This window comes from Protopterus annectens, chromosome 10.part0 (genome assembly GCF_019279795.1).
Source record: "Protopterus annectens isolate FY-2018-M chromosome 10.part0, PAN1.0, whole genome shotgun sequence".
Classification (NCBI taxonomy): Eukaryota; Metazoa; Chordata; order Ceratodontiformes; family Protopteridae; genus Protopterus; species Protopterus annectens.
Genome location: NC_056744.1, coordinates 715,435,477 through 715,451,317, shown reverse-complemented (window position 1 = coordinate 715,451,317; position 15,841 = coordinate 715,435,477). Strand labels below are relative to the sequence as shown.

Here is a 15,841-nt window from a genome sequence, read left to right as displayed (position 1 = left end):
AGTTGGAATGGGTCTATAAGATGGAAAGGACCATATTATTTTCTTTCTTTTCACACTCCATCTCTCTCTCTCTCTGGTTAACTTAAGTTTAATATTCACAGGCAGACATATACTTGGCCCTGACTCTTACCTAGGAATGGGAAAGTCTTTTGTCTTGGAGACAAGCAAGGTACTAACAAAAGGAGATACAGATCTACAGCAGAGAATTCCCCTTTAAAATTCTTAAGCCCTACAAAAGACAGCATAGAACACTTACTTCAAAGTATGAAATTCTTACAGACAACATGTAAACCAGTACACCCAAAGAAAGCCAGTGATCCATCAAGGAGTTAGATAAGCAGAAAGTGTATATAACACAGTCACCTCTATCAGTGAATGCCAAGTTTAACAGGGTATGGTTACCCACTTTTACATTCTGACTGGTGGGCTCACAGATCGGCTGAACTGCGAGGATGTTTGTGGAGTTTTAGAGAAGCAGAGTCACAACACAAGGAACGTAGGAACATGGACTAGCTGAAATTTAGGTTGCCAAGCAGCATTAAGTAGTTCTGAAGCTCTACCGTCTGTGCAGTAGTTTTCAGAAAACAGGACACAGAGGGAATGTAAGTACATCTCAGGAGGAAAAGTAATTAAGTGCAACCAGTTAACATCAGTCTAAAACCAACTAGTCCAGGCCAAACACATCATCACCTTTTCCAGGAGTTAACCTAAGGAGTAAATAAGTTTTGCAAAGAAAAGGATACCCTCATAGATCTGCCCTTGTTACAGACTTACCTTTCAGTATTGCAGGTTATCAAGATGGTGCTGGCTAATTCCTATCTTTCTCAAGTTTTCAGTGTTACAGGACATCAGGACAGTGCTGGACAACATTTGCCTTTGTCATCTTCCAGTGTTACAGGACACAAGGATGATGCTGGCTAATCCACATTTCAGTTTAATCAATCCTGGTATATAGGCTGGCTTTATTTCAAATAAGCAATGCAGTCAGGAGGCACATGGGTGCAAGTGTATAAGCTGATATACTGAGGCCAAGATGTAGGGCTAGAGTCAGCTTCACCGTCATTTCCATTTGAACTAACTAGGTAAAGAAGTCAAAAGGAAAGACAAAGGAGGAGGAGAAGAGATAGGAAGAGAAAGAGAATGGAAGAAACCTATGAGGAACTTTTCACAGATTTACACATACATACATGAAAAGGGGAAACAGGCAGCTGAACACGCCAGTAGGAAAAATGAAACCATGCTCAGTTCTAGTAGACTATAAGTGATGAACAGATGTACTGCAATCAGTAAATAGAAGATTTGGGAAGCAGTTTGTCAGGAAAGTTCACTACAAAATTAGAATAAGGAAAGAAAATAAAGGCAAGCATAAAATGAATACAGCATTAAAACTGCAAACAATGGCATTAGATAAATGAGTTCAAACAAGACAAAGTGGAAGACAGAGTGAGACAATTATTTTGTTTAGTGAAAACTTAATCAAACACATGTACTCACAATTAATACATCTCCAGCGTCACTAGGTCTCCTGTTAACCACTCCACCAGCTGTTGCCTTTTCAGTAACAGAAGATTCCTGTAAGTTGACATTTTAGTTCATTACAAACAGAATTTATATCAAGTAACACATTACTAATAACATGCATTTCCATACAAGATCTCGGAAGCATATTTCTCTTTCTCCCAATACTGCAACAGAATAAGAAATAGAAGGCATATTGCAAACTTTATCAAATTCTTAATGCATCATCTTGTGGCTACAGAAGCAATATATACAAGTCAAGCTGAGAATAAAACATAGGTAGGTACTACTTCCATTTCAAATGAATGTAGGTGGCAAACCAAGAAAAACATTTGGCCTAACCTAAGTGTATCTTGTGGTGCTAAGTAGCATAAGTAATTGGCCTTGTTGAGCCACTAACAAACCTGTAAAGCCTCACAATAGAGTTTAGAAAAGTGCTGTAAGACTAGTGAGTACAAATGAATGTACTTTAAGTATAACCTGTTCAAGAAAATCTCTACCAAGTCATGGATACAGAATTAACGCAGCTGCCAAGCTCTGGGATTCATCGGCAACTCTGTTGGGTTCCAGCCAGACTTGTTTCATTTTCAGATGTTACTGACTCCAGAAAAGGTCTGGGTAACCCTCTCATTTCCTCCTCTTTCGCTTAGACTTCAAATAGACTAAGAAAGAGCATCTTGACAAGAAAGGCAACCTGAATCCAGCCAGTGGAATACTACTTACTTATACAAAGGAAGAAAAAGAAGTATAATGAGAAAAGTAAAGTTATGTATGCAGCTTACAATAATATTGGGAGGTAGGGTAATAATATAGGTAGGTAGATAAGTAGGTAGGTCACCAGTGCATTACTATCATTTTATTATAGATCTGCAGGAAAGTTGGGGATCTGACTTCCAGAATGCTCTCCAGAGCTTTGTTTGGATATCCTCATGAGTGTGACTTCTTCCTGACTGACATCAGTCCATGTCCGCTACTAGGGAAGCTATGCTCATACCATTACCTCAGTTTGTTTTGGTGGAAAAAAGCTCTGATAACCCTTTAACTGTGTTGAGTCACTGATTACCCCTCCCCTGCCTCTATGGGTATGCCACTTAGAAGGGGTAAGCAGTCAGTACTGACTTCCCTGTGGGTTTAAAAGGTTGTCTACAACCTATACAGATCATCCAGTCTTTTCTTCTTTAGTGGGATAGAGAGAGGGAGGGAGAGGACCTGAACTGCAGCACTGGTCTTCTACTTGAATATGTAGTGCTATGGCAAGTTGCGTACTTAGCCATGCTATGCTCATCATAGAGCTGACTGCTACAATAGCATTCCTCACACAAGGAAGAGTATCAGAGGTACACCAGGAATACAAAAGGGTTTCACAGGTACACCAGGAATACAGAAGGGCTTGCAGAAGACTCTGCAGAACTACTGACATACAGGATACCATGCTGTTGGAGTGGAATCTCGTTCACACTACCTGGACAAGGTGTGAAGAGATGTACATGGCACTACTTTAAAGATGCCCTGGGCAGAGACAATGTTAAAGAGTGCTGCTATAGTGATCATCACCAACATGGAATGCACTCTCACTGAAGCACCTAGATGCGTGTTTGTTTGAATGTGAAGCCATTTGGTTACTGACATCCCTCATTTAACCTGGTGGAAGGAAACAGATACCTAATCTTGTCTGGTAAAATCTTTGGTTTCATCAGTAAAATATCTCAGTTACCCATGGACATCTAAACGTTGTGAAACTCCTTCCCTTTTCTCCTGCAGATTAGAGAAGAAAGTAGAAAGAAATATGGTTTGGCTGAGGCTTAGTTCTGATACCATTTCAGGCAAAAAATGAGAGGTTATTCCTGTAATACTATTTCAGGGAAGATTGTATATGATTCTTAGCACACAGTATCTTGAAATTCAAACCCCCTTCCTGTCAATTTAATTACTATAAGGAATAGTGGTTTCCAATGCAGAATTTAACTGGGATTGGCATGCTGGGCTTGAATTGAGTGTCAGGTGCTTTAGCACAAAATTTGTGCCCCAAAGAGGAGGTATCTGTTTCTTTGGAGGATTTATGTGTAGGATCCCCCTCAAGTAATGCTTCACTAAGTTATGTGCAGTGAGGGGAAACTTCCTTATCAGAGAAGATCACATTCCAAAAGTGGAGCATATAAAAGACTTTTGTTAAGAAGGTTTGCTTAGTATAACAGGATTCTGACTGTTGGCAATATTTGTGGGGGGCATCCTTTGTCCTGCAACATACAAAGAACGTCTTCCCTTTTGCCAGGCAAGATTACCTGGTGCTTATTCTCCTGCTTCTTATAAAACCTTAAACACCACAGCTGGAAGTCTGAACCCAAAGACAAAAAGACAGAGCATCTAAGCAGCTAACTTCAGAGTTCTGAAGTTTGGATACAACAGAGTGCTTTACTGTTGTGTTGCCAAGGTGCTGAGTTGAAGCAAGAACAGGAGTTCCTGTGGCGTCATGTGCCAGGGTTAAAAACCATTGCTGCCTGTGTCAAAATGGAGATCCCAGAATTAGTGTTGCCTCATTCTAATTTTTCATTCTGTAATATACTGTGAGTAGAGAGAAGGCATATTATACCCTTTATCCAAGTCACACTAAATGTATCTAAGGCCTGAGCTTTGTGACTCAAGAACTGGAGCAGAAGATGGTGAGTCTGTGATGCTTGTCTAAACTGAAAAGATCCACTACTGGATTCCCATCAGGTTTCTGAGATAGTTTGTTTTCCTTCAAAAACAGGTAAACAACCTATCTCAGATGGATTTCCAACTAGAAAAAATAATGTGCAAGACATTGTAAGTGCATCTGAATACTTTAAAATGGAATCTTGCTGCACACTGGTATTTTGTCAAAATATTCCCATTTAGCTATAGTAACTATGTTGAATGCACCACTGTTAAACTAACGAAAACTGGTTAAATTACACTGAGACCATGACAAAGTTTTACAGTATATAAAAGACATAGATTGTGTTACTGCCGTTAAAAACACAGATGTGAATGGAATGCGGAAATAGTTAAACATGATTCATAAATTCAAACATATAAATATAATTATAAGATGGAATAAAAAATTTTAAATCGTCTACATCTGTAGAACAAAAATTCCCGTAACACAAAGTGTACGAAATAGGGACCACACAAAGTAGACTAAAATATAGAAATAAACGCTCTGGGGAGAAAGATTAACAAAACATGAAAAAAAAAGACTAACATTTCTATGATGAGATCTTGAGAAACAATATGAAGGACAACAGAAAGAGTTGTTTAAATTCTGTTAGAAGGGCCTTTTTCCCCTTAATCTGCTTTCAACTTGAAAACAAGCAAATGATAAAGAAATAACAGAAACACTGCTAAGATCTTCTCTGACAATTCTGTTAAGCTTCGTGGCAAGAGACAGGAGAAAAACAGTGTTGTGGGTAATAAAGAACGCAACTCAATACTACCATAAATATTTCTGAGCTTACTTCATTGGCAAAATCTGATCATAACAGGAAGCAGCAGGAAGAGTTCTGGTAAGAATAAAGACTCAAAAACACTTTGGGTCCTAGTAGCCCAGTCATTAAGATTACTTTTTAAGGCATGTTTTGAAACAAATACAGTACCAAAAGACTTGAAGGTGGTTACTGTCAAAACAAACTTTACAGGGAAGGGGGCTCATGAGGATCGGAATAACTACAGGCCTCTTAGTTTACTGTCCACATCAGAAAAATAATGAAAGACACAGTATTAAATATCTTAAGAGATGAGTTATAGAAGAAAGAATTTATTAATATCAGCATGTCTACCTTAAAGAATGCTTCATAAAAACTTGCAACCATTTCTTTTATAGCAACATGACAGCAGCAACAGTCTATTATAGACAAAACATTCAATTAAGAACAAGCTTGCCTTTAGAATTACAATATTTTGTGTGTGTGTGTGTGTGTGTGTGTGTGTATACACACACACACATTATATATATATATATATATATATATATATATATATATCGGTCCTAGGTTACATCACTGAAATTCCACTCCACCAAATTACAAACCAATTAGATCAAATGTCTGAAAGACCAGTACCTTCACTATCCCAAATAACACAACACTGAAACACATACAAAAACAAAGCAACGTAGCCTCAAACATTTTTGCAGGGGGGGGCTGCGCTCCCAAACCCCTGCTAATTATATATACCAACTCTGAGATCGCACTACAGTGATAGAAAGGGTATATTTCCAGATTGTCACTGTATTGTGATCTCCATTTAAAACTACAGACGCTGTAGAAATGGCAAAAACAGTATGGTATACCATAACATACACAAACACTACATAGCGTAAATAAGAGCTTCGTCTTACCTCTTTCTGTGAAATGAACTTCGGGATTGTGAAGTTTCGTTGTACTGGTCTTTCTTTTGGACATTTGGTCTTGTGGATTTGGAATTCCATAGAGTGGAATTTCAGCACTGTAACTAGGACCCATATATATATTTGTGTGGGTGTGTGTGTATATGTATATATGTATATATATATATATATATATATATATATATATATATACACATTTTTTTTTTTTTTTTACTTTGTGGTGTTACCTTACCACTGGAAGTTTCATGGCTTTGTACCATTTTTGTTCAACATTAAAACCGCCACTGAAAACAATACCATGACAGATGTAATATATGTTAAACTTATTTCTGAAGTTGACAGAGTAGATCACAGGCATTTGGTGAATAATTTCACAAAATGGGTCTTTCTACAAACTTAGCATGATGGAAACAATAAATGACATAAGGATAGGATCTGGCAAATAGTAGTAAGAGACTTTAGGAGAAGAAATGGGCCACATGCAAGGCAACTCTCAAGTTTGTGGCTTTCACGTCTCTAATATTTATGTTTGATATTCAGATACCATCACATAAATTTTACTACTTCTATTCAGATGACGTCATACAAATATGCAGCAAATGATGTAGACCTAACAAAGTTGTAAAATTGCTTGTATAATCTTGGCAAATGGGCAGAGATGAAAATCACGCAGTGGTAAATATTGATAAGCTGAGCATCCAAGTGCTCCGGATTATGCGTAACGTTCCACATTTAATGATTAGCAAAGCCCCTATTCCACATTGAACAGCTTTGGCACCGCTACAAAGATTTTGATAGGTTTGTATACTGCAATTACTGCCAATCGGCATTGCGGTTGCATAGCTCTGCTACGCTTCCATGTTGGCTGTACTCCACAGTTTTTGATTGGCTCACAGACTGCATTTACGGCCAATCATGAACTTGGTCTATCAGCCAATCAATTAGATAGTCTGAGGAGGACGGGAGCCAATGAGAGCTCCAAAATACAGGCCAATCGTGTTCCTGGAAGCCTTTTCGTGCCAAAATAATGGCTTGAAAAAGGCTTCCAGGAATCAGACATTTTACTTCGACCGACTGACTACATAAAAAGTTTGGCTGGAAGAAAGGAAGGAAGGAGCGGCTGGTTGCAGACGAAGACATTGCGGGAGTCGAAAGTGGAAGTTAGCCTGCCAGGACGGAGAGGTGACTCGGTCGGTGAGAGAAGTCTGTTTGCTGTGTCAGAACAGAAGGGCTGAGGATTATCTTTCTGCTACGCTGCTCTACAACCGATTTGGAATATCAACTTTGTGCTGTGGTTGTATTGGATTATTTGTGACAGTGCTGCCTTGGATTGTATTGCTGAAGTGGTACCGTGTGTATAGGCAGAGCAGAGGTAAGTGTTTTAGGCTTTTAGCTGTAATGGTTGAACTTGAAAATATTTCCCTTTAGAAGTGGTATGCTAGTACAGATCCTGTTATTTTAGCAACTTTCTAAGTGTGTAAGTATTAATATTTAGTCTTAGCATTTTGTGTCCCTAGTATGTCTCTGAAGTGATAGATAGTAATTGAGTATGCCTAAACAGATTCTGTTATTCTAGCATATTTCTAAGTTTAAAGCAGCAATATTTAAAGTGTCTGTTTCTGCTGCTTGTCCCCCTAGTATGTCTATTTTTTTTTTTTTTTTTTTTTAGGGAGAAACTGTATGCCAAGACAGGTCCTTGTTCTAGCAACTTTCTAGGTTTATAAGAGCAGTTTTTAAAGTGTTTATATGTTTCTGCTGCTTGTCCCGCTAGTACATCTCTGAAAGTAACTGCCTTTTTTTTGAGAAACTGTATGCCAAGACAGGTCCTCTTCTAGCAACTTTCTAAGTTTATAAGAGCAGTTTTTAAAGTGTTTATATGTTTCTGCTGCTTGTCCCCCTAGTACGTCTCTGAAAGTAATTGCCTTTTATTTTGAGAAACTTTATACCAAGACAGGTCCTGTTCTAGCAACTTTCTAGATTTATAAGAGCAATATTTAAAGTGTTTGTATGTTTCTGCTGCTTGTCCCCCAGTACGTCTCTGAAAGTAATTGCCTTTTTTTTGAGAAACTGTATGCCAAGACAGGTCCTCTTCTAGCAACTTTCTAGGTTTATAAGATCAATATTTCTAAGGTTTTAAGAGGAATATTCTAGCAATATTTAAGTTTATAAGAGCAATATTCTAGCAATATTTCTAAGGTTATAAGAGCAATATTTCTAAGGTTATAAGAGAAATATTTAAAGTCTCTGTGCTGCTCGTCTCTCTTATGTTGGGCTTTGTCCAGTTTTCTTGCACTAAGAGGTTGAGAAGTATGTCCAGATGGATGTCAAAAGTGAGTTATAGTAATGGGATGCTTTAACGTATCCACTTTTGTTTTTGGTAGAACTTTGTGTAACTTGATCTTGAATTCTTTGTCTTAAATGGCACATTCTTGTAAAAGCGCAGAGGGCCCTGGTTTTAAGTACCTTTGTAGGCATCTTTGCCAGGCCCACACCTTGCTGTAGGACAGGAGTAGAACACATCTAAAGTGGTGAATGTAAAATGTTAATAGTATTGTCATGATGTGTGTTGCCAGTGCCTTTGTTAAATTGGATGTGTTTATCCTTGGCATGGATTTTGAGACAATCAAGGGTGCTTTGAGTACTGAATGTCATGAAAGTCACTCTTCCCTTCTGCAAGACTGGTTAGGTGGGCAAGTGAGCACCAGAGGATTGAAAGTGTCGTCGAATCAAGGAAGTGAAGCATGCAGGCCTTTATAGTAAACAAAAGGAGCAGAGATGAGCAAGAGAAGAGGGTGCAAAATCAGGAAACGTCCAGTGATATGGGTAGGTTATGGCCCTATTGTCTTGTATTTTTGCTATTGAGGACATTTTCTAATTTTCCTTTCTACACTATAGCCCCATTTGTTTTATTGTTTAACACCACTGTTTTACAAACCTGCTAGGTACAGACTACCCAGATTACAGTGACGACAGGGATGTAGACATAGATCACACACCAAAGAAGAGAAGATACACAATTTTTCAGCCAAGTTGGGCAAGTGCCTTTGACTGGCTTTCTATGAGTAGGTGCGGAGTGAAATTTGCTTTCTGCAAGACGGATTTCACAATCCATCACGGGGGCCGACATGATCTGCAAAGATATGCCAACAATGAGAAACACAGGCAGAATTGCAAGCATGCAGCTGGAAGATCTATGGTGGATTTCTTTGGACCTCAGAGTTTAACAAGTACAAAGGTGGTTGAGGCAGAGGTTGGTTTTGTGTCTCTCCTTGCTAAACACAACTTATCATTTGCAGCAGGAGAACACATCCTGAAATTTATGAAGAAGTGTGGAGAGGATCAAGATGTTCTCCATAAAATGACATGTGGAGCAACGAAGGCATCATGCATTGCACGGGATGTTCTGGGGCCTCATTACCAGAGTGATGCTGCAGCAGCCTGACAGAAATCACCATTCTGTGTGTATATGGACCAAAGCACAGACATGGAAGATGACAAACTACCTTGTTGGTTACCTTAATAAAAAGGCAAGCAAAAATGTGATAAGGTTCCTTCATATGCCAGAATGTGTGTCAGGAACTGTCTTTAGAAAATGTAGTAAAAGTTTGATTCTTTAATGTCCACTCTGACAAAATTTAACATTTCAGTTTCCAACATTGTGGGCTTTTCTTCAAACAATGCTGCCTCAGTGATTGGAAAACACAATTCTGTGCTGTCTCATTTAAAGGAGGTGAAGCCCACAATTATAAACATGGGGCGTCTCTGCCACTTGTCAGATCTGTACAGTAAGGCTGCTGTAAAAGCACTACATTCACCAGTTGAACAACTTATATCAGATGTGTACTGCCATTTCAGTTCTAGTGCACAAAGACAACAAAAACTGCAGGAATTTGCTTTGTTCACAGATACTAACCCCCTCAAGATCATTACACATGCACCTACTAGATGGCTCAGTCTTGGTAAGGTTATTAACAGAACCCTAGACATGTGGCCAGCTCTAAATTCATATTTTCTGTCTGCAGAGCCAAGGTCTGCTAAGATTGACTTAATTTCTAAAAACCTGCAGAGTCATGAAGTGCATATGATTTTTATGTTCCTTAAGTATGCAATGGAACCCTTATTGGAGTTCAACATACAGCTTCAGAGCAGAGAAAGTCAGCTACTGACACTGCATGCCACTGTGCATAAACTCCTGCAGCAGTATGCTGGCAGAGTCCTCAGACCTGCAGCTGCTGTCAGACTAATCAAACAGAGTGATGTGTCAGTGTTGACTGACAGTAGCTGTGTTCTACCAAATGGTGAACTGCAGATTGGCTATGAAGTCAAGCAGTACATGAACAACCATGAGGAGGATATTGCCGGCACAGTCACTGAATTTAACTTTTACAAAAAAGTTGCAGCTTTTTATGCTACAGTGCTGCAGAAAATGCTGAAAAAGTTTCCCATGCTGGATCACTTACTGAAAGATGCTGCATTACTTATTAATCCAGCCAAAAAATTGGACATTTCTTCAGGACTTGTCAGAGATGTTGGCTTCCATCTGGGTGTATGTGAAAATGATGTTGAGGCTGAACAACTAATTGATGAGTTCACCCAATATCAGAACGAGGACACAGGGAATCTGACAGGCCCAGTAGATGGGCCCCACTCATGTGTGTCACAGTACTGGGCACACCTTCTAAGGGACCTTTGCACTGAAGGGAAACTGCCACTCTTTAAGCAGCTGATGATGAGCCTACTGTGCTTGCCACACTCTAATGCACAAGCAGAAAGAGCATTTAGTATGGTGTGGAAAGTGAAAACTGAACTGCGTCAGTCTCTGAGTGTAAAAACACTGAACTCTTTGTTGGCAGTCAAAATGAATGAAGAACTGGATGTCTGTGATATTAAGCTGCCAAAACATGTTTTAGAGGCTACCAAGAAAGCCACAGCAGCATACAATAAGTCTACATCTGACTTATGATAGGATGCTGTTTAACTTGGTCTAAACTTTGTGTGAATTGCAATATGTCTTTAGAAAATGTAGTAAATGTGATTTTTATTTTTGTAAAGTGCTGTTTCATTTACTTATGGTGTGGTTACAGTATTGCAGATTATCAAATAAAGGTTTCTGGATCTGAGAAGTGTGTGTTATTGAATTTTACAGTTCTACCATGTTCCATGGCGAAGGCACGTTTCGCGCAGTGCGAAAATAGGGTGTTCCACATTTTGACCATTTGTCACACATTGTTAGGGTCTGTGTTCCACATTGGCCTCTTAAGAGGTTGAGACCTATGTTGATAAGGCCAAATTTATGTGCTTTGTTAAGCAAACAAATGCTAAATTTGAACGCTGTAGTGCAAAGAGCAAAATAAATACAGGGTGGAAAACCAAGTAGGTTTTGAAAAGCGGGTTAACTAATTAATTAATACATACAGTAAAATTACTACATGAATACAGAAGGTTAGGGATATGAAATTGCTAAAACATATTTATATAACATTAATAAGAGCAAAAATCAAATATGGCAGTTAATTTACTGTATCTTGTTATAAAGCAAAGGTTGAAATTACAGAAAATACAATGACTATGTACTAATTTACTAAATTAATGAATGGATGAAGTGTAATGTCAAATGAAGAAAGAGTAAGTGTGACGTGTGTTCTATAAATGACAGACAATAAAAGGGGGACCCAATACAGGTATTTAAATTATTTAAGAAGTGTAAACATGTTAGGATCCCTACTGTTTGACAGCGCAGTGGTGCAGCGGTAGTGTTGTTACCTCACAGCAAGAGGTTCTCTGGTTCAATTCTCAGCTAGGATGCCTTCTGTGCGGAGTCTGCATGTCCTCCCCTACATTCATGTTGGTTTCCTCCAGCTGTTCTGATTTCCTCCCACATTACAAAGACATGCATGTGGAGCGTTTCTTCCCGGGCCTCCACTGAAAACTGGCTTCATTCCAAGTCGGACTTTCCCAGTAAACAAATGTTAAATAAAATAAATAAATACATTATGGGAACGTGTTGGACTAAGGAAAAGTGAATAATCTGAGTCAATTAATTTGATATGTACAAATCATAAGATTAACAGAACTATAAAATGGTTCACAGAAAGGGCATTTGAGGAACTGAACAGTCTTGTAAAATTAAATGAAAATTTGGCTTCATTTACAGTTGCTCCATACAATTTTTACAGAACCCACTGCTAGTTTTTTTTTATACAGACTAAAAGTATCCAAACTCATGCCTGCTTGTGACTGTATCAAACTGTTGTAATACAATCTGCAGTAAGTGGGTGCCAAGGGAAATGCAAAAAGGAGTGAGTCAGCCATCAGCTCTTTCTTTGTAATAAAGTTGGTTGCCTGCTGAGGTTTGATGAAATTCAGAATTTCCTGAGAGTAGGCATGGTGATCCATGGGATACAGAAAGGGCTTTTAATTACTCTCTCAGTTTTACAAGCTAGGCAACAGAGAATTTGGAGGCAGTGTCTGCACTATTTTTTTTTTACTTGTTCACAGGTGTGAGTGGGGGAATCCACAAGTCCATGAAAATCTTTTGCTTTTACAAAAAACAGGAACTTCAAGAATCCCCTGGAGGAAATTCACTAAACTAACATTAGACTGTTAGTAATAAAAGTTATACATCACAGGTTGCAGAAGTTTATATGATAAGAATACAATAGAAAACCACAGCTTTTCTACCTTAAAAACTAGCTCATGTTTGATGAAGATATTCATTTCCAACAGAAAGGTGTGGCTATGGAAACTCCTGTAGCTAACACTTGCGCGAATATTACGTTATCTCATTGGGAAGAGCAATTTGCTTGCAATGGATTATATGCTTTATATATCTTGTTTTATAAACGTTTTGTGGACAGTATTTTTAATATGGTCAGGAACTGAGATCAGTTTGAGCTTGTCTTGGAATACTGAAATGAAAATAGTACATTTTTTAAGATTTAAACATACTCTTTCAATGGAAGGAATTCATGTTTTACATATTTATATTTATGATTTGGGTGGCACTATACACACTACAGTATATAAGAAAGATGTTCAAAAGAATATCTTGACATTAGAAGAAGAAAAGTGACTACTGATGCTTTATTTTAAAAACACATTAGCTACTGATAGTACTCATAGTTTTAAGCTTAGGGTATAATAAAATGTGTATTTCACCTAGGGGTGGAGATATTGTCATGCAAACAGAGTATATGGAGTATAAATGGATCTTGTTACTGAGAGCTGATCATGCACTGGGTCTGAATGCAACTACTAGTATTAAACCAGTGCTGCTGAAATATAATAAGATATGAATTAAATTTGTTATATGTGTTTATTAAAATTTTTTGTATAAGGCAATTTATTTTATCTTATTTTATGGCTGCATTTTGAGTAATTTATTGAGGGTTTGATAACTGATTGATCAATTAATTAACCGATATGGAGAAAGTAAGTATGTAAGAGTCCCTGGTTTGTTTAATTGTTTTACTTTCACTTAGGAAAGGCAGTTTGCTTGAAAGCTGTATGGACATTCAAATTTTTGTATTCTGACTGGTTGTGTCTTTCCTTGTGATTTTTGGATTTTGTTTTACTGTGGAAGACATATTTGGACATTGTTTCTAGTTATTTTAACTTTTATTTATTTATTTTTTGTGAGGCTACAAGACAGTCCTAGTTGACCCCCCCTTCCTTTACCCAAATGACCCATTCATTTTTCTACTGACGTGAAAGCCCTTTGGGGCATTCATTCCCTGATGGAGGGAAGAGTTGGGTCTTAGGGCTTGGGCCAGTCTACTAATCCTGTACACGTTTATTCTAATACTCTCAGCAGCCTGCTTACTCCATTATGTCTGCCTGTGCCTGGGTTGTGTACATGTACTACCACTTATGTCCAACATCCCAGCTAAATAGCTGACCATTACACAGCATGCAGTAATACAGGCAGGTGAGCTGCCTTCCTTCTACCTGGATGGTTGAATTTTCATTGGCTGCAAACCCCTATTCTACCATGCCTGCTCCCTTCCACACCAGTGCCACTAGTCAAACACTGGTCATCTGGGGTGCATCAGCATTTCATTTATTCTGTGCCACAGGGCCAAGCTTACCATCCTACTTATCTTGACCCTGCTAAGGTTTTCAACACTGTTCCACTTCAGACAATAATTGAGAAATTGTAACCACTGAATGTTAACCGACATGCATTTCTAAGGTACAACACTGGTTAAGCAAAAGGACAGAAGAAGGCAGCGTGGGGAGTTAAAAGTCTATCATAACACAGTTGTCAGTGGTAGTCCATAATGCACTTTACTGGGGCCACTTTTTGGACTAAAACTTAATCTATGGCTAATGTGTATTTGCCAAAGTCAGAAAAGTACAGTCTGCAGACCAGCACAAGGGTATTTCTAGTCACTCCAGGGACATTACTGTACCAATTTATACCTTAGCCATATGAAGCCGGTTACTAAATATAATGCTGTATTTAAGAGCTTTCAAATAAAATACCTGAAATACCTTGAAAAAAGTCCTTAATACACTTAGTGCAACCTTTCTGAGTGAACAGCCAGCACAAACATTGTGTTAGGACTGTTCTTGAATTTAGAAAGTGGACACACAAGTGTAAATGCACATAACATACACTTTGTGGTAACCTTTGTGAATCCGCCCTCATGTCTTTCAAATCTATGTCATAAGTTTCTCATTACCATTGAAAGTCTGATAACATCCTTCAAATACAGAATTGCATCTAATTTATGTTTTAAAACTAAATAGTTATCTGATGCAATAGACGAGCCCCCATGTCCTTCTGCTCTACAACAACCCTCATTTCCCACTGAACACTAGGACAGCTCACCCCAATCCAACTATCTCCATATGCCCATTCTCCAGTACTTCTACTAACCTTCCAACAATTAACACTACCTTACAGGGTGACTAAAACTCAGACGTAAAGGTATCAAAATCTGTCACATGAATACCCAGAGGACTAGAAACAGGACTGACTGTTTTGAGCAAAGGCTAGTCTGAAACAAAGCAGTGCAGTATTAGCAGTTATTGAGATCTGGCACAAACTACTCATAAATCCCTCCACACACATCAGTACTGAATATAATATACACCTGGACACCATCCAGGCTGCAAGTTAGGAGGGGAGTCTTGCTACTCATAGACAAGCTTTCAAATACCAAAACTGAACAAAAAAGTTAGGCACTGACCCTAACTGTATCCTTGCATCAGCAAGCATAAGCTCCGATATAAGCTATTAATAGCTGCAATTTTCACCTATCGCCCTTGCTCATCACCTTTACTTGAAAGCACAAAAACAGACAGTATGAGGCATACCACCACCAACAGCAAATTAAAGATTTTAGGGGATTTTAACATAGATATTTTATCCAGTAAAGGAAATCACATTAATACATTCTTTAGAACTATAACCTCTGATAAATTAAGATCTTTACCAGATCTATCCCTAAAGGTGGACTACATTCCCTCCTAGATCTCTTCATTGCAAACATCCCCTCACAGAATAAAATAAGTAACAGTTTACATAATAGTCTCAATGACCGCTACCCAATACATGGCCCCCCCTCTCATTCAAAACATCCAGAGCCCCCCCAATTAAAACACATCCATCCATGACTCCAAGCAGGATACAGTGATTGCTGACACAACTAGTTTGGACAGGGCCCAATTAAACAAGACAAATGATCCAGATACTGCTCTTAACATCTTTAAATTCCTTTCCAAAGAGATACTCAACAGGCATTTCCCATCAATAAGGAAATGTCTAAAGAGGAAAAACATTCTGTGGCTTATCTTAGCCATTAAAAACTCAAAGACAAGGATAAAGCCAAAAAAAAAATTAAAAAACACACCATAAATATCCACGACTACCAATCCTTCCTTTCTCTAAGATGGAAACTCAAAACTAAAAAAGCTAGTCTGTATATGTCTGATCTAAGCTACAGCCTTCCA

At 38.3% G+C, this 15,841-nt stretch overlaps 1 protein-coding gene across 1 annotated transcript in view; it reads right to left on the bottom strand.

Moving 5' to 3' along the window:
• Positions 1 to 15,841, bottom strand: part of PATJ (PATJ crumbs cell polarity complex component) — a gene marked incomplete in the record, with an annotated part of 2,990,875 nt that overhangs the window by 942,169 nt on the left and 2,032,865 nt on the right. Inside the window, 1 exon segment of the mRNA XM_044085542.1 lies at positions 1,495 to 1,572. Within this exon segment, the coding sequence (XP_043941477.1) occupies positions 1,495 to 1,572 (78 nt within the window).